The sequence below is a fragment of the Nilaparvata lugens genome, chromosome 7 (assembly GCF_014356525.2).
Source record: "Nilaparvata lugens isolate BPH chromosome 7, ASM1435652v1, whole genome shotgun sequence".
Taxonomy (NCBI): Eukaryota; Metazoa; Arthropoda; class Insecta; order Hemiptera; family Delphacidae; genus Nilaparvata; species Nilaparvata lugens.
This window is the reverse complement of record NC_052510.1, coordinates 33,842,137-33,862,836: the sequence shown is the minus strand read 5'-3', so window position 1 is coordinate 33,862,836 and position 20,700 is coordinate 33,842,137. Positions and strand designations below refer to the sequence as shown.

The 20,700-nt window shown below is 32.6% G+C and overlaps 1 protein-coding gene across 2 annotated transcripts in view; it reads right to left on the bottom strand.

Annotated features, from left to right (window-relative positions):
* Positions 1-594: 594 nt before the first annotated feature.
* LOC111050449 overlaps positions 595-20,700 on the bottom strand; it is a 54,661-nt gene continuing 34,555 nt past the window's right edge. The window contains exons 3-5 of one of the 2 annotated variants that reach the window (XM_022336772.2): positions 7,641-7,714; positions 6,293-6,515; positions 595-5,131 (exon numbers count right to left, since the gene is read on the bottom strand). In XM_022336772.2, coding sequence (XP_022192464.1) covers positions 4,953-5,131; positions 6,293-6,515; positions 7,641-7,714 — 476 coding nt within the window. In that variant the 3' untranslated portion in view covers positions 595-4,952. The remainder of the gene's footprint in view (positions 5,132-6,292; positions 6,516-7,640; positions 7,715-20,700) is intronic. The other variant, XM_022336773.2, reaches the window with a different exon arrangement.

Sequence of the window (20,700 nt, the reverse complement as noted above, 5' to 3'; positions counted from 1 at the left end):
TACACAGGGGGTATGGGTAAGGACTTTTGATACGTACTATGTTTACCTCCTAAACAGAACTGCGGGTACAAAATTTGTCTTCCAAACTCTTCCCCCTTAGGCCTACCGTACTCTTTTTTGAACATTCATTGCCTAGACTATTATCAATTAATTCTCAACGCTAAAATGAACATTGCCAATTCATATGTGTGAGAGAGAAGTCTAAAGTTTCAAATAAACTTAATTCTGAAAGATTTATGTCTAGCCGGTATTGCGCACAAAAATATCCCGTCAACGTGGTATTGAAGATTGTAACTCATTCAATGCATTTATTTGAAATATCTCCAAACGAGTTTGGAGACTCGTTCGAAAACTGATCCCAGTAAAACATTTGAAGTACCTAGTAGTTACATGAGTAATTATTGCAAAAAAATTCAACTGCTGCTTCCTTCTACTGATCTAAATTGAGAATAACTTCCTCTTTAAGGATTGGCTTAGCAAAAATTTTATGAAGGATTTAAAAAGCGTTTCTTGCTTGAAAGAAAAATGTGATTATTAGACCTACAATATTCAAATATATTAAAAATTAAGGTAGAATAGAATAAAACAACCGTATTGCATTGCTCATGATAATTTTACTTACAAATATTCATTGAATCGAACCTGCTTTCCATACAGAATTGTAAGTATATGTTCAGCTCTAGGAACAAACATGATTATAAACTAAAAATTATCGACATTCGTGGTCGTGGTAAATTAATTCCAATTTAATGAATTTTCATTAAAGAAATAAACTATAATATTTACAATATCTTAAACTAAATAAAATAATAAGTATATAATACAAATGGTTTATCAATACCAAAGTTTCTCTTCAATTATATTTAAAAAAACTAAATGTGCATTATTTTTATAATGGAAAATTCAACATTATTTGTTAACTTATTGGAAAACAACAGTGTTGATTTATTCTGAGAAAAGTAAGTAATGAGATTTATTTAAAAAGAATAGAAAACCAACCAAAATAGAAGATTAAAAGCATTCAATGAGAGATACACAGAATTTAACATGAAATTAGGATATTATGATATAATGAACACTTGACAATCAATAAGTATAGTTGAATCTTGCTTAAAAATAATGGAAGGACTCTAATCGAAATACTAACATGATATAGTATGATAGGTACTAAAAAATACAGTGACATAGAATAATGATTTAAGAGCACACCAAATTTATTCTATCTTGTTAGAATGGAAACTACTGTAAGCTATCATATAAATATTTATAATTGTATTGCTCGTTGGTGGTCAAATTACAATAATTTATTATTCTGCATTCGTGACTCTCATTTAATTATAATTTATGAATTGAATGTGATCATTTTATAACGTACAACATATTCCGATATGAGTATATCTCTTCAATTATTATTAGAAATCGATTCATTCAAAATCAACAACATAGGTTTCTAATTGATGATCATGTTTAAAAACTGAATGTCTTCGAATCTAATGCGTGTTATTCCATTATTATGCATACCAACTAAACAACCATGTTGCGGCATGAATGGATCAAATTTTAAAGATGTGTATTCTTCTCAAATTTGTAATTAAATGAATAAACTCAAATTAAGAAATATATTTTCTGGATTATGTTGCCAAAATTTTATTTGAAAAAATTTGAAATTTGAATTGTATTGTTTATAAAGGAATACATTTCATTTCATGGCAGTGAGAAATAATATAAAATAAGTGTTCAGTAAACGTTCAAACTTCTACATAATAAATAAAAATCCACTGATTTCGGTTTTCATACTTAAAGCTTCTAATAATGAAGTATATTGATATACGTCATATTTTTATTGTTTGTGCAGTAGAAGTATTTTGTAAATACTTCAAATTTCACATTTGAAATGGTGTGTTGATTTGTTTAAACAACGGTTTCAAGAGAATCTAAGTAGTGAAAATTATATCATTGCAACTAAAATAGAAATTTTCCGTTAATTCGAAAAGCACGCTTATAATTTACAGTACTTGAAACTAGAAACTATAATTTACCAAAATGGGTGCCATTTTTCGATATTACAAAGGAAATTCAATAATAATAAAAGAACTTGATTTTTAACATCACTTCCAATGCATGATTAATTGAATTTAGATTTTTGTACGGCATAGCATTTCTCAACATGATCAATTTAAAAGAAACATTCCTATAGGCTACTACCTATATCCTGTAAATGAACGGGCATTAAATTCATTATACATTGTTTATAGCATACAATAATTGTTCAGTTTAATCAACATCCTTGAAAATATTTGATTTGATGGTAGGCCTATATGATGCTGGACAGACTGTATTCTATAAATGTTCACTGGAGAATTGGAGTATAAAAAATGGACAATAAATACTTCCTCCGGAGATTGAGCTAATGATGGAATATACTACGAATTAGGAAAACAAAATTATATGTGTTCAATTTTCCTGATTGTCTTACTAATTTATTGCTTTGGTTTGGTCAGGTTCTCTAAAAGAATTAGAATTATCAGGAAAATATTGAACAGTATTATCATATAAATATATAAAATAGTATTATAATATGGAGTACTTTGAATACGTGCAACCAAAGCAAGATTGCTATCATTTTACAGCAGAGTTGTCATTATTCTCAATATTATAGAACTAACAAAATCAATAGTCATCAAACTGAATCTGTGAAATTTATGGATAATACAATAAAAACAAGTAGGTATTTAATTAGCACAGTACAATTTATAGCCTGCTAGCTTATTTTCTCGAACTCAGGGTGATATTCCATCAGGATAAAAATTAATTTGAGTTTCTACTTCTACTTCCAAAAATCAATTGTAACTAGAGTTTTGATCCCCTAACTTGTTGTTTGTTTTATATTTTAGCACTTCAGCAGATTTGAAAATCTGTATTTGTTGAAAATTTGTACTTTAAACATTATTTTAATGATTGCATATCTATCTCTATGTACCTGATGTGTATTATTAGATTTTTGTAACATTCTTGTGAAAGGAAGATTATAATATTTCAGTACTTATCACAATACTTGTATGGTGAGTTAAACTGATTATTTATTTATTTGGTTAGCAATAATTATATTGAGTTTTAAATTGATTAGGCTTTGAATACCAAACATCAATAAACCATCACAACATTTAAGAGTAAAAATAAAACATTTGAGTTAAATTTCAACTTCTGGGAAATCCAACTTCGAGTTCATACAATAAATAAAATAATATGTAACAATAATGAAAAATTGGCGTGCAGAAGTAGATACAGTGCATCACCACAATTCACCTTAAAATAAATTTAAAGTTTATTTGCTGGATGAAAATTTTGATCAGTATTGATCAATAATGATAATAATGACGAAGTAGGAAGCTAGAAACTAATCAAATAATTACAATAGTATCACAGCCTGAGATATTAATCCATGTTAATGAGAATTCATACACTCATTGCGCTCAAACTAACATCAAAACTACTATGAACAGTTTTTATGAGTTGAAAAAAGTTATTGACACTAAGTCAACTATTTTCAAACTGTTCTTCTAAACACACCACATTCAACATCATCAATACGAATCTTAATACTCGTAATAGTATTGGAATAAATGAATCAACGATTTTCAAAAATTTCAAACTGAATTGAATATCTCATACAAACATATTTATGCTTTAAGCACACTTAAATTCAACATTTTAGTAAAACAACTCTATTCCTTATTTTTACAACACACTTTCAATAAGAATAATAACTATTTACATTGGAGTTGATACATTACGTCGAATAACATTACGACTTTGGAATTCAATTTTTAAATTTGTTTCTTTTTTAAAATCGTATAATTAGCAGCTTGTCTTTTTCTAATGCGAACTATTGTTCATCATTATGATATTTCTATATTTTATTAACTTATAGAGATTATTAATGACTTACATGAATATTATGATTAAATTATTTTAAACTTTTGTCTATTTAAATCGTTGCCTTGATGTTCCCTGAGAACAGGTTCATAAAGAACCACAAATTTCAATAATTCTTATTTTGTTACCGTATTCGAATCCCAATATATATATATATATATATATATATATATATATATATATATATATATATATATCTTATATAATTGAAATATTTCATCAGAAACAAAAATCAGAGCTGGCGAATCTGAAGTGATGAATCGCACATCATTTCAAAAGAAATTTTGAAATATCAAATCATAACAAGCTTTGACAAAAAACTGTTGGGGAAACAAATTTTATGATCAGAACGTTACTCAGGTTCGACAAATTCAATCAATTACATCAACAATATCAAACTGATAATCGGAATTTTTTGAAACAGTTGGATTAGTATTATTGTAAATATTATTGATAATCATTATAATTATTATTATCATCGTCAACCATTTGGATTATTCGGTTATGCCATTCGGTGGAACAACCTTTGGGTTGAGCCGCTCCACAAACAAAATCCTACTATAATAATTATGATGATGATGTTAATAATAATCTGTTTATTAATGTTCAACCCTAAAAAGCAATAAACTAAAATTGATCTTGTGATGAATTATCCTATCAATTCAATTCAATTTATTACAACCACAATCAATTAAATGAAGATTATTATCATCAATTGCCAGGCTAAATAATAATAATAAAAATTATTAATTATAATTGCCAGGCTAAATAATAGTTTTCAATAGGAATAATAACTACTAATACTCAACCAATTTTACAACTTGTGTAAAATAACTCCAAAGTTTTAACAATCACATATTGTACTATGATATGATGCTAGACTTACACACGTCCCACATACAAAATGGCCTATCACTTTGGACTGTCTCTGAAAGCGAACTCTCGTTAAAAAAAACCTTTCGAAATATTGCGTTCGGCCATTGTTGAGTTTGTTTGAAGAGGTGGCGATTAGGCGATTAATTTTCCTCCTTAACTTTGACTTTGACGTGTTGGTTTTCCTTGTGGTTTTCGGGATTGCTGAGCACAGATTTGATGAACGCCCTGGTCTCTGCCTGAAGGGCCGACAGGCTGCTCTGCAATTGCTGGTTGCGCTTTAGCAGGTCCATTGTGCTCATCGTTATTCTCATCAGACCTGCTGCAGCCAATCAAATCAAAAAATGTCTCATTTTACAACAGAAATACTTTATAATTCAAATAATACAACTCAGCGTGTGTGCTCACAGGACAAAATGGTGGTAATCAAGTAGGCCTACATGCGTTCTAGTTGGATTCTCAATATTTAAGATTATGAATTGAAGAAAACCAAGTTAGGCCTACTATTGGACAGAGAGAGAGCTAGTATCTGTAGCTTCAGTATCAATTTAATAATATGATAAGCGTCTCTCTCTCGTACTGAGTAGGGTGTGGCAGAGAGGACCTGGAGTCCTAACTCCGTCCTGAATAAAGGCAATCAATCAATTCAATAATTAGATAAAGTTTTCATATATTCAGTTTCCAAGAATGCAGAACTCAGACCGTCTGACCGCTATGTGTATGTACACACATTGTGTGTTGTCTACCACAATTTTATAGGGGGACTGGATTAAAACAGTCTGATTACCATCTCGCTGTTCCCACAAATTCTATTATATTTCTTCATATTATTTTCAAATGGACCCGTTTTGTTTTATTTTAAGTACCCTTTTTCAAGTCCAACAGCACCTGTTTCGACTCATTAGGCTATTTTTTTATTAAAAACAAAAAAATGAAAAAAGTGGTGGGGTTAGCTTGCTAAGCTCAAATTTGTCCGTGGATGAATTCTGTCGTCCTTCATAGAAAATGGCATTAATATGTTGAAACATATGAATAAAAATATTCAAAAAGTGTACGGTACTTCGATGTTTATTTTTAGATAAATAAGAGTACTGTAGCCCTCACAAAAAAGCTAATAAACGTAATTTTCGATGTAAAATAAAATATTAGAAAGTTAAAAAAACATTAATCACTTATGAACAATTAAATTACGACATAGCAGTCAAATGTTTGTAAATAAAATCTATTAGCTTCTACTCACATTTGTGGAGCGCTTTCGGACACTAGGCCCTTCATCAACACTAATGTGAATAGAAGCTAATAACTTTTATATACAAATATTTTACTGCTATGTCGTAATTTAATTGTTCATAAGTGATTATTAACAAGCAGTTCATGATGGAAACAAACATTGAAGAGAAAACATTAATATAAATATAGTCATTACTCTGATATTTTCTAGTCTTAAATATTCACAAACTATTTGCAAATGTATTGGAATTACCTTCTCGCTGTTTGCGCATGTAGAAGGGGTGCTGTTGCTGAGGTGTGTCGGCGGGGATGGAGGGGTGTTGGTGGGGGTGGGGGTGGCTTTGTCGCCTCCACTGTTTGTCTGACTTGCTGCTAGAGGTTCGTCCACTGTCGCAGTAGACAATGCCTGGCGAGTCACCCTCTCCAGAGATCATCTGCTGCGACTCATCCACTATCACACCCATCGGCTCACTGGTCTGCAAACACAATCAAAATGTCTCCTAATTCATCTCTCAATCACAACTAGAACGGTTTCAATACAGACAAACGCTCTTAAGAGCGCTGAGCCACCGAGTGGAGAAACAATTGAGTAAAGAAACAACTGAGTAAAAAAAAAACAATTGAGTAAAAAACCAATTAAGTAGAGAAACAATTAAATAAAAAAACAACAACAGTAAAAAAATGGAGGAATAATAATAATATCGAGTGACCTGGCTGGCTCAGGTCTGGTGTCAGAGTTTTCAGGTGTCAACTGATCAATTTCAGGGCCTCTGACATGTCCTAACGACTGCTTTTTAGGCTTTTGGAGGAATCAAAATACCGGTACCTCAATCTAGGTATCTCAATCTGACTTGTTCATGGGTAATGAGGCGGATGATAATGAGAGATGAATGGACTTAGTCTTAGGTGGGTTATGAACCACCGGAAGCGAGTTTTAAACTCATAAATGGTATTATTTTAGAGGAGTTCGGCTCTTAAAGTGGTCACCCTTACAAAGGGAGTAGCTTATCAGCGCGACCACAAAACCAAATCGCTTATTTATTGCACGAATGAAGCATTCCCAAAGCATTCACCTAATTGCTAAAGTTGAATTCATCCATCTATGTTTTGATGATTTCATTTATTTGAACTATAGAACAGGAAAAAGTTGAAACATTAACACATATCTATGAATTTTATCACTCTATATTATATAGGATAACAACCTGCTTTAATTGAGTTATCGATAAACTAAATATTTATTATTATTACTAAATGGAAAATTGGGAAACTTCAATTAATAAACAATACTTTGTTTCTAGTAGACAATAATGTGCTTAGGATGCAGCATGTACTCTACCAACGCAAATGTACCGAGCCTTTTGAAGGTCGGAATCGTGACTTGGCGCTGTGATGGGTTTCCACCATCCACCCGGCAATACATATCAAATATCCAAGTTATTCAAATTCTGCAATTGGTATAATTCAACGGCTTGATTTACAAGATAAAAATATCTGAGATTCAATCATCTATTACATCGATAAATTTCAAATGCGACACCAGTAAATCAGGAGTGGAGTTAAAAGAAACACAAAAATGAACAGTAGTTGACTGAGCTAACCTTGTTCAAGTTCAACTGTCGCAGGGCCCTCGACCGTCTCCTTGCTCGCAGCCCCCTCCCCCTCGACACTTCACCTGGAAATTACAAAACAGACAAACATTTCAATACTTCTCATACATAATTAAACGAGACGATTACATATAGTGATTGAGGTGATTGTTCCCTCTGAAGAAAAAATATTAAAAAACTTGAAATACTTGTTACCCATCAAATTATTCAAGTTTTCAAGATGAGCATCTCAACTATTATACCAATAAAATCAAATAGTTCGAACAATATTAGAACAAACATATTTTTCAATCGCATCAATTCCACAAACTTAGTGGCGTAGCGAAGGGGGGATTTCCAGGTACAAAAGAGGCCCAAAAATCCAAGATAACGCCCCCTCAATTTCAAATGCGACACCAGTAAATCAGGAGTGGAGTTAAAAGAAACACAAAAATTCCACTAGGAAACTAAAATTCCACTAGGTGGAAACTATAGGGGGCCCCAACATGCATTTTTGGTCAAAACCCCAATTTTAAAATAATGGTTACGCTACTGACAAACTCTTTCCATTGAATGCACTCTGACTATTTTGCCAATCATGTTTTTCGCAGCGATTCCCTAATCATGTATTGAAGATTAACAGGATACCATATTATATTGACATTTTTTCCAGAGGAAACAAGTTTGAAGCAAACTTTTTGCATAATTTAACAACAAATTTTCCGTAAAATAATCATGTATTCAAAGTAAATGAAGTCCCATTTTTTTTGTTTAATCAAATGATCATAAAATCAACTTTTAGCAACATTGAATAACTAATTCACCACAAAACGTATGTTACATTAAATTTGTCATGAGACCTGAAGCTACCGTGAAGAACAATGCACTGTTTATAGTAGAAGGAGACAGAAGGTTTTTCTTAGCGGCTTCTTTGTTGTGATAGCTTCACGTGGATGACCCCTTCCGATGTAAACCGTGTCGTGTTGACTTGCTTCAATCACTTCTCTCACTCGCTCTTCCCCTATTACATCTTTCTTCTCTTTCACTCTATCCTTTTCTCCTGCATACGCTCTTCCGCATCTTTACCCGCTATTTTTTCGATGCTCTTCTCGGCTGAGTTACTTCTCTCTATCCTGAACGGTAAACAGGTCGGATTACAGTTTTGCGTTGATACGGTAATAGGCGATACATATTCCATGCAGTAGAAAATGATAGCCTTCTCTATAAATAAAAGGATGTCACCTACAAGAGACAATACTGTTTTGATCGTGAAGCTGGCTTTAAATTGATCATGATAGCATCTTAGACTACTTTTCTATCAAATTGCAATACTATGTTCATGAGAAATACGTATGGACGAATAAATATAGAAAAATTAGAAGTTATTGTAGGCCTATAGAATAACAATTACAATAGGATATTAAAAGAATTAAAAAAGGATATGATATTGGAGGATTTTTATGAACTATTGTGTTTAAAATAGCAAACCATAAATTGCTATCATATGTTCCTTTCTTTACATAGAAAAACTGCCCAGTGGGAACATTACATGATGATTAGTAAAATAAATTATAAATAGTGGATATCGAGTATCCAGGTTAAATCTGACCTGGTACCAGAGTTTTCAGGCCCTGATCAATTTCAGGGCCTCTGACTGTTTTAGACAGTTGGGACAAGTTTCCATCCTAAACACGACAGTGACTCGAGAAAAACATTTTGGCCGGGCCAAGGATCCACCCCGGGGGCTCTGAATCCCCATCCATTCGATTACGTCAAATCCAATTACATGATAAACCATCTGCAGTTTCCTCGAGAATGAACCTCAGTAGGTAAGAAAACATCCCTAAGTTAAGTAGGCTTTCAACGAGAATTTATTGATCTAATCAGGTTTTGCATGCAACCAGGTATTTTCATGCTAAGAGGGTTGCATTATTGCCCCTGCATTCTATCATCTCCGTCATTCTCTCACTTTTCTTTACATTTCTTGAAGAGTAGACTACGTCGATGTTATTGATACTTTTGAAAAATTGATAATTTTAATTTGTTTTTCATAACAAGTTGTTAAGAATAAAATGGATCAGTAGTAATCTTAATCTTAATCAAATCACTTTAGTTTTTATCCAAACTAACACAAGGTAACGATGATCCCTAATGTCCTTATAAATTGAGCTAGATAGAGATGCTTATCCATTTTATTCCGAAATGAGTCCTTTTATTTTCTAATTGATATTATTATTTATCTTTAATTACAATACAATTATTTTATAGGGTGATACGCCAAAATCTGCATCAATCTCAAGTTTGAAGCTATCAGTTGTTGATGATCCTTACCAACTCTAATACAAGGCCCTGGCCTACGATATTGCAACGTCGCAGCGTAGTCCTAGAATCTAATACATGATTGGTGAAAAAGATCAGCTGGTATTTTTTAAAATCTTTATATAGATTCTAGAACTACGCTGCGACGTTGCAATATCGTAGGCCAGGGCCTTGTATTAGAGGTGGTGGCTATGTCCTTACTGATTACTATTTAATCCTTACATCAAGAAAATAGCGAGAATGATATTTTTCTTCCAAAATGGATTTTGTATTTGAATTGACAACTCATGAATTTGAATATACTATAATCAATTTTAATTTAAAATGTTGATCTTTATATGAATTATAAACAGGGTGATTCTTAATTATGGTAAAATAATTTAATACGTGATAGTAGAGGTGAAAATAAGAAAAAAGTTCTTATAAACATATATCCATAAACGCTTCATTAGCGAGCTATACAGGGTGAAAGATTTCGCCGGATTTCAGTTCCTCTGGTGAAATACACCAATGCTGAATTGTTTGGGGACTAGTTTTTGAGAAACTTATGCTGGATTCATATGGAAAAATATCTGAAAAATTGAATAAAACTAGTCTGGAAGCTGTAGTATGAGTAGTTGTTGATGAGAAAAAAGTTGAAATATGCAAAATATTCAAGTAGATAAACACAGACTTCTACGTTTGATGCCCAATAACATTCTTTAATGACTACTAAACAAATAATTTTTTGCAACAAAAAGTGTAGAGAATTTAATTCTGAAAAGAATCATGTAAGCTGTGTAAACTAAATTTGAATAAAATGTATTCTTAAGTAGTACATTACACCGCAAAAATTTGCTGTTTTATGATGAGAAAACTAATAACTCATACAGTAGGTTGTAGCTGTTTGCAAATAAAACATCGATTTAAATAACAGCTGTTCCAAAACAGCTGATTTATTTTGTTTTAAATAAGAAAATATTTAACAGAAATTTTCAGCTGAAATTTATTTTCAGAAATATTTTAGCTCATTGTTGAACAAAACAACAAACTAAGTTAGGCCTACTGTAACCGCGCTGTGTTTTTTTTTTAATCTATTAATCAGTTATTTGTTACCATTTCACTTTGCTTTTGTGTTGAGTGTTGACTTTTTAAAAAATGGCAGGTAATTTTAGACATTATTCATACTCCGAATTAGCTGACATGCATTTAATGTATGGAATGGGACACTGTAATAGTACTGAAGCAAGACGTTTGTATCAGAGAACTTTCCTAACCGAGTATGTCCAAGTTCAAGGTTTTTTGCCACTATTCATCGTCTTTCTGAAACAGGTTCTTTGATATCCGAAGAGCACATTTATGCAGGCAGACCACGATCTACTATGACTGTTGAGTTAGAAGAACAAGTTCTTAATGAAATTTATGAACATCCAGAGAAGAGCACGAGAGAATTGTCAGTCAGTACAGTTTAATGTCAATCAATCTATTATTTGAAGGATACTAAAAGAGCAACAATTACATCCATACCACCTCCAGAAAGTTCATACTCTATTGCCACGAGACTGTATTCCCCGTGCTGGTATTTGTCGATGGTTTTTAGAAAAACTTGTTAACCCAAACTTTTTAACAACCATTTTATTTACCGACGAGGCACACATCACAAGAACAGCTATCGTTAACGTCCACAACCAACATATTTGGGCAGATGAGAATCCTCATGCCGTCAATCCTAATCGTCCATAACATCAGTTTTCAGTAAAAATTTGGGCAGGAATCATAGGAGATCATCTACTTCTGTTCGAGCTTCCTCCCAGGCTTAATGACATAATCTACTTTTGAGACTTTTGAACTTTTTGAGAGAGGAGCTATTTATCTTACTTGAAGATGTACCTCTTCAGTTGCGCCAAAACATTTGGTTTATGCATGATGGAGCTCCAGCAGTGTTGCTGTTCGTGAACACCTGAATCACAGCTTTCCAAATCAATGGATAGGCCGAGGTGGGCCAGTACCATGGCCTGCTAGGTCACCAGACTTAAATCCTTTGGATTTTTATCTTTGGGGACACTTGAAAACCTTAGTATACAATACCCCGATTGATACCATTGAAGAACTCCGATTATGGATTTTGAACGGAATAGAAATGATAAAGCAGACTCCTGGAATATTTGAACGGGTCCGACAATCGATGAGAAGACGTCTGAACATATGCATTCAGAACAACGGAGGTCACTTTGAACATCATCTTTAGTCTTTTGGTATAAGTTTAATGTCATTTAGATATGTTACTTTCATAGAAAAATAAAACTTTTAATAAAAAAACGAATATTTTATTTGCAATCAGCTACAACCTATGAGTTATTAGTTCTCTCCTCATAAAACAGCAAATTTTTGTGGTGTAATGTACCACATAAGAATACATTTCATCCAACTTTTATTCAAATTTAGTTCAAACAACTTACATAATTCTTTTCAGAATTAAATTCTCTACAATTTTTATTGCGAAGAATTAATTGTTTACTGGTCATTAAAGAAAGTTATTGCGCATCGAACGTAGAAGTCTGTTTTTTTCTACTTAAATTTTTTGCATATTTCAACTTTTTTCTCAAAAACTACTCACACTAAAACTTCCAGACTAGTTTTATTCAATTTTTCAGATATTTTTCCATATGAATCCAGCATAAGTTTCTCAAAAACTAGTCCCCAAACAATTCAGCATCAGAGTATTTCACCAGAGGAACTGAATTCCGGGCGGAATCTTTCACCCTGTATAGCTCGCTAATGAAGCGTTTATGGATATAATGTTTATGAAAACTTTTTTTCTTATTTTTACCTCTACTATCATGTATTAAATTATTTTACCATAATTAAGAATCACCTTGTATAATTTAAATATTTTTTGTTGATATTAATATTGTAATTTACACTAGTAGTTCTGTGAACAGTAGACCTCGCGCTCAGTGAGTTACATTGTCCTGTTGTTGTTTTCTCAAAAATTAATAAATAATTTATCAATTAAAAATGTCTAGAAAGAATTCTAAATAAACATAGAGCTTTCTGTCCTATCGTACCGTGACGTGTCATCCCGGAATGTGAGTGTGAGCGTTGTTATCAGGTCTGGCTGCAACTGTCTACAATGTTGATGGAAAGATACAATTTTCAAGATGTTCGATGTTTTTGAACGGGTAGTATTATAGTCAACTGTCTAATAACGTTAATGGAAAGATACATTTTCAAGATGTTCGATGTTTTTTGAACGGGTAGTATTATAGTCCACTAGACAGCTGATTTATGATGAATAATTCTATAGTCGGATTTTTACGGTAATATTGGCGTATGAAGGAGGCTCCTTTTTCCTTTTATCCTTGAAATGCAAAATTTCCGAAAACCTTGTATATACGTCGACGCGCAATTTAAAAAGGAACATACCTGTCAAATTTCATGAAAATCTATTACCGCGTTTCGCCGTAAATGCGCAACATAAAAACATATAAACATTTAAACATTAAGAGAAATGCCAAACCGTCGACTTGAATCTTAGACCTCACTTCGCTCGGTCAATAATTTATATTGCCACACAAACCAAACTCAAGAAGTTTATTTCAAGTTGTCTCATCAAACCGTGATCCATCTCGAATATTCGGGTACCAACAATCCAAAATGAGGGAATTCGATAGATAAGTGTCAGATATTGCTGGTATATATCGTATTTCTTCAGTAATAAGACCACCAAGTACTAAGTTATCATATATAAAACTAGACCTGTAACTTTTGTAAGATACGCCTCGATTGACTAACCTCCGCTCAGCTCATTTAAGATTAGAAGTTGAGGGACGAAAAAATATAGAGGATCGGAATTGTGGGTGATGGGTGATTGAATTTGTGCCAATTTCAGAACGAGTCGACTGTGAATAGGCAGGGAGGCCTTGGGAGTGTGACAGAGAAGCCAATATAGCGTTTTATTGGAGCACCGTTGGGTTGTAAAGAGATGAAGTGAGAGGAGGGAGTGAGGGAGCCCTGAGCCCAAGGCCAGTTTTTGCAGTAGCCGAAGCCACGCGCGGTCCTCTCTCATATCACCATGATGATGATGATGATTGCTCAACGCGCGTTCGCTTGCGTGCATCCGCTCAACCCAGAAGGTCCCCGAAAAGACACGTGGAGAGAGATACACAACACAACACCGTCCATTGTATTCCACAAGCTGTGCCAAAAAATACAACCACTTCCTGCAAGTGTTTCAGTAGTAAAGATAAAATCACACTGTAGATGACAGATTTGAATGACAAAGCCGGGAGAGAAAGTAGGCGAGCACCTTGCAGATATCTAACTGAAAGATGCAGTATTGTTTGAATGCTGACTTACTCTGAACAATTTGTCATTTCTATTTCATAATATAGAAGCTATTTCGTCATTTATGACTTTGATAATGATGTTCAGGTAAAGAAAAGGCAAAAATAAAATATGATGAAATAGAGCCATCCACGTGGATAGATAATTGTATCTGGTTAGAATCTCAGACAAAATTCTTAATATTGTATCACAAAATGGAAGTATTGAGATAGAGGGGTTTGTTGGAAAAAATACCTTCTGTGTGCCAATTAATTTGAAGGTGAAGGTTCAAACTAGCGACTTCATGGAACAAGTATACTTGTAGTAAGTGGTCGCTGATTCAAACTGATTAAATTCATTTCACGTAATAATTTTTTATAAAGAGAAATTCAAGCTCCACCACCACCACACAGTCACAAACATCAATCTCCTTTGAAAATGCTGCTATTCAGAAAATTATTCTTTGATCTTTGATCTCTTTCTCATTATCAATGACTAATGACATAAACATATGAAGAGTAAAACTTCAGTAATTAACAAAACAATAACAGAGTTATTCAGAACAAAGGCTCTACTAATCCTCTCCACAAACTGTTCAAATCTTAATTTGGTAAGAGGAAGAAATTAACTTAATGATATTATTTGCTAGAGCCGAAACTTGAATCAATAGAAGAACGTTCTCGAATGAATAGCAACTGTGTAGCCTTAATTATTTATTCAATTGCATCTCTTGGCAGAGCTTGGCATTCTTTTCAACCTTCGAATAACTGTCATGACTTTCTACATTTCGCTGTCATGAACATTGTAAGCCGCTAAACTGCAAGGACAAACACTTCAATTAGTCATAGTTATAAGTCGTCCAGTATTTTTCATCGAGCCATAAATGCTTTATTCAGAGTAGATAATTACAATAATAATTACAGTTATAATACTTATTTTAGTAAGTATAAAGATACTTAAATAGGTAATTTATGTTGACTTATGAGAGTGACTTTTGTTGACTTTAATTCGTGAGACTTATAATGTCAATATTATATTTTCAATCTGATTTTATATTTGGGCTTTCGTTAATCCTGCTGTTTATTGCTGTATTAGAAGTAAACCTCAAACATTGGAAGAATATCCATCACTCTCTTCAAAAACAAAAAACTAGGAATAATGTGCATAGAGTTAGTGCATTTTAGACTATGCAGGAACATGTTGATTGCCATTGGTCATTCATACTATAGTGAGGTCCACGTTATAATGACAGTATTTGATCAACTTAGGTGTTGCTATTCTTGTCTATCATTCGACAAAGCAGGTATTACTATCCTTTTCTTGCTCCGCAACGATGCCAAATCTGTTTTTGACAATGTAGAAAGATAATATTAATCAAGGCAGAGAATCGGCAACGCTGTTCTCCCATCTTAACCCACCTGTCATTATAAAGTGGATCTCACTATATCTCATTTACGATTGGTCATGTTTATTGAGTGGCAATATGCTTATCAACAATAAGATAGGGAGATAATACTATTATCTCGCCTTTCAATATTGATATTAACTGCACATTAGCCAATTTTCATAGCCACAGTGATTTTCAAAATAAAAATGTTCAATATTATAGGTTTGAATAATATAATGTTTAATAATATAAATAACATGTGAAAGAGACAGTTAGTTAAATGAATTTATGAGTGATGATCTGAACTTTTTTTAAAAAGTGGTCACTGTTTTACCTGCCATCTGAATAGTTTTTGTGTTATTGTGTATGTTGAAATCTAACTCTACGACGCCATCGATCCCACAAATGTGGGTAATGGATGAAGCAGAAGGTTAAAGGTTAGTATACATTTTTGATAGGCCTATTCAAAGTATGCAGAAATAAAAATGGAGAATATTGTAATCCAAAATAATTATAACGTGTGATCTTTTTATATTTGTGTTAAGTCGAGAAAAATGTAATTCAAATGATCTAGAGTTTTCTTAGATAAATTGATATTATTGATTTGACAAAGGTCACGTTGGTGAAATTTTTTCACTTACCCAATTGCTTGAATTACTGATCTCAGTGCTTAAGTTATGAATTATAGAATAATTTTCATCGTGGTGAGAAAATGTCAAATGGAGAATATTTTCTGCCAAATATTTAATGTCAATGATGGGGTCGTCTTGAAATAACTGGTCATAACTGGACTAAACAACAATCATGATTATTTTCAATACGTTAGCTTAAATTCATTTTATAAAATAGCATAAACCATATTCAAGAAATAGTTATTTTTCTTCTACATAATTTCTATAAATGAGAATAATGTCGCCAAAAAAATTATCATAACCAGGTCAAAATAATGTTCAATGTTCCTCTTTTTGAAGCCCCATATTGTAGCCTACCAAGAAAAGCTTTAGGTACTTAGTTTTCATGGAAATTCATTGAAGGGGACTAAGATTACTGAATACTCATTTTTTATCAATATAATTTAGAATTCACAAAATTTTGCTCCTACAGAAATAGAATAGGGAAAGGGCAATGAACTCCACGTAAAATAGGTCGGTTATTCGAACATATTTTCACACATTCTTCAAACTCTAATAAACAATTTTACAATAATACATACGGTACTGTGTCTGGTTTATGGTTTTGAAAGTTTCCTTGAAGTCTAGTCCACTTCTATCCAGGAATCTACAAATAGCAATCTGCAACTTTCGATTTCGAAAGTAAAAGTGATGAGCAGCTGGGACAGACGGAAAGGGAAATTCCCTCTTGGTATTCTGGTCTCGTTAAATCAACAAACATTCACTATTATTTAATCTTTATTTTAAAGACTTGATTTCAATTGAAAGCCTGAAACTAATCAGCGAGAGAGATGAATATTGCAAATATAAAGCTTAAACAAAATAATAAAGATATTATCTACATCTACCGTATAACGAAGTAGTTATCCTCCAGTCTGGTCCCTATTGCGAAATTTGATGGGGAGTTTCGCACTGCGCAAAAATATAGGTTATGGTAGTGTTATGAACTGAATAACATAAATATTAACACTCAAAATTAGTTGCAAACAAGTTTGTGTTGTTGAAAACCTCTTTGAAATGAATTAATCAAGAGATAAATGATGAAAACTAACCTAAAGCAGCGAGCCGATGTGTTGAGTTGGAGTGTAGTCTGCACTTACAAGCTTTGCTTTGCCTAGGTCAACGACAGCCGCGTTACCAACCTAAGCACGGAGCAGACTGTGACGTCATCAACACTTTCCCTCCGAATTCGAGACTACTGTATTGATCAAGATTGGTTGGTGGCTGTGCTATCCTGCCACCGCACCGCATTATGACCTTCAATTTAGAATCGCACAACTCAAATTACAATTTCAATTATTATAATTGATAATATTAATCATTCTGGGTGACTGGGAATAGGCTTCAATGACATTGAAAAAGCAATCTCGTGACTAAAAAATAATTTTGTTCTAGTACAAATTTCCTTGTAAGAGTAATAACGTGTCTCGTCATTTAGGCTATATACAAAAATATTTAAAATGATCAAGATGATTGGAAAAGCTACAATCCTCCTTCTGAGAACATACATGAATAATAACCATTCTCTTCAATTGGGAAAAATCAATCTATTGTATCTCGTAAAAAGCAGGTAGAAACTGTACTGTGGAGTAGAGTAGGCTACAGGTGATGAACTTGAAAGAAGTTTAAACTCAATCAGTTTCAATAGAATTTATTCATTTTTGCAATTATATAATAACTGCACAATCACCTGTGTATACTGAAGGTGAATGTTACAACATTATAAGCGAATGATGACTGATTCGACTCTCATCAAAATTGAATAAATGAGAAAGAGTTTTCCGAACTTGTTTGGGAAATCTCACAGCGCTATACTGCAGCGGCGGATTATTGAACTAAACTCAAAAACAAGTAGCTATAGCGACATATAAAATGGTTTATGAATACATTATTCAATCGATATAAGCTTAATTGATTTAGAAAGTTTACCACTGTCAATATCTAGAAACATAACTTTTTCATGTGATTTTTTAAAGCGAGACGTGAGCTGAAAGAGACTTCCCTGACCTGGGGTTTATTGATTCGTAAGTTGGCGCCGACCTTCGTAATGCTCAGCTCCCTGACCCAGCGCTGCCAACATTCATATTTCACCAGCTCCCTTTATTGCGCAACATTTTGCTCGCATTTTCCGAAAAATAATTATTATGATCCACTGATATTGATGGGAGATCTACATACATAATCGACAGTGAGAAAAAATTCTTATAAAAAGTTTTCATACTTTTTAAATTCCTAATATAAGATAATTCACAATAATTATTGTGACAATTTTATAATATATCTCCATGCAAAAATTGTAATGAGTTGAGAACAAGATAATTACAATTACAATAGGGCATTGGCTAAAGCGTATTTAAGTAAATAGATTTTTTCCAAAAATGCCACAATCCACTGTGAGAGGTTGCAGGTACTGTACGATATAGGCTACACGTGTTACACGTGTTTCACACAACTTACAAAAATCAACTATTGCCTTTCGAAGAAGATAGGCACAAGGAAAAGCTATGAAAGCTAACTTCATCTTATAATAAATATAAGTAAGGGAATGATTCTCATGAAATCATAGATTTACCTAGCAGATTAATAATTCCCAAGCTATAGCCTCGTACCGTATCAATAAGAAATTCGATTATAAAGTTGATTGACTTTTTGGTAGGTGGATGTAGCATTTTAAATTCCTCACATAAGATAATTCACAATAATTATTTTATATTATATCTTCATGAGAAGTTGATCGTAAATTGTAATGAGTTGAGAACAAGATATTATAATATGGCATTGGATAACCGAATCGAAGAAAATATGTTCTCAGAAAATAATTTCTCAAAGTGTTCTAAATTCATCTATTATAGAAAATTTTTGTGAATGAACTACACTTCTAAAGAAAATTGAGAAGATAATATATTTATAAAAAAGAAGTTGAAAATAGATATCTAAATGAGATAAATATTAGTTTTATTTTATTTGGATGGCATTGCGCTTTTAAAAGGCTTAGAATGACAGTACAGTTTTTGTTATTCAACAAAACGAGCATTGCCGACATGTCGACATAGTAAGCTCGGAGAATTTCAATTTCAAAAATTCTACGCAATATTTCAATACTAATTTTTCAGCCACAACATAATTTGCATTCAAATTGAAAGATTTAAATCTGTATTATTCAATAATACTCATGTAATTTGAATGATAACTGACTTAATATGTAATTGATACATATAAGCAAAATAAAATATTAAAATAAAACAACATATTAAATAATATGTATTTAGTAAAAATATTTTTTTTTTAATTAAAATAATCATCATAATCTGAATCAACTGAACTACTCATACATCCCTATCCAATTCGAAAATTGATTTTTTATCTCTGGATTCCTGCTGGATCAATTGTGTATATTGTATAATATTAATGCTAATTTCTGTCTTATCATCAAATTTTCTTTCTATTAACCCCCCCCCCATTGTTCTTTGTAATTCTACTTGTCTTTGTCAAAACATCTCAATACAAATAACAAGCCAACAATATCAACTCTGGCTCTCCTCTCCTCTCCTCCATACTTTTCAATGTTCAGTTTCTTTACCTGTTTACGAGCATGTCAGAAAGGTGCGCATTACCCAAACACATCCAGCCGCAGCACAAGTAACCAAACGTGCTTCTACATGTGAAAAATGTGATGCCAACAATTTTCACTAGCTTGAAGGTGAATTCCACGGCTTCCAATCCAGATCGATAGATTACAGAGCTAGATATCCCACTTGAAACCTGAGCACTTATTGGAAATTCAGATGTTTTCAGGAAAGTACCGTCGTATAAAATAAGTGTGAGCAATGCACGTGACATTACCAGACAACAGTTGCAGAAGCATGCATGGAATAGTTGTGTGGTAGATGGATTCAGAAAACGTTAGTAGGAACGTGACTCACATAAGAAATAGGAACGTCATTAAGAATTGTAATCGACTGCCCTACCAATTTCCTCCTTATATAATTTCAAATAGTGTAATGAAGTAATAATCGATTTTTTATATCATGTTATTTTACCATCGAGAGAGCTTGAAAGAGTGTGATCAGAACATCAATTGGAGATTAGGTTTGAGAAAAACACTGGTTATGAAAGAATACTGCATTGTTCTTTTTATAAACATTTTCATTTCTGTTATGGCGTTCCATTATATTCCCTTTGTATAAACTAAACAAACTTAGTTAATTAATATAACGTTTCCGAATCGTTTCGAATCGATGTTGAATATTGCAGAACTCTTAGTGGGGGGATGAAATTAGAAAAAGCGAAAGAGGAATAAAATGTAAATGTATCAGTAACTATTCAAACCATCAAGGTTTAGAGTTCACCAAGAAACATATTTTGTAAACATTTCGAAAAAATAAACCAC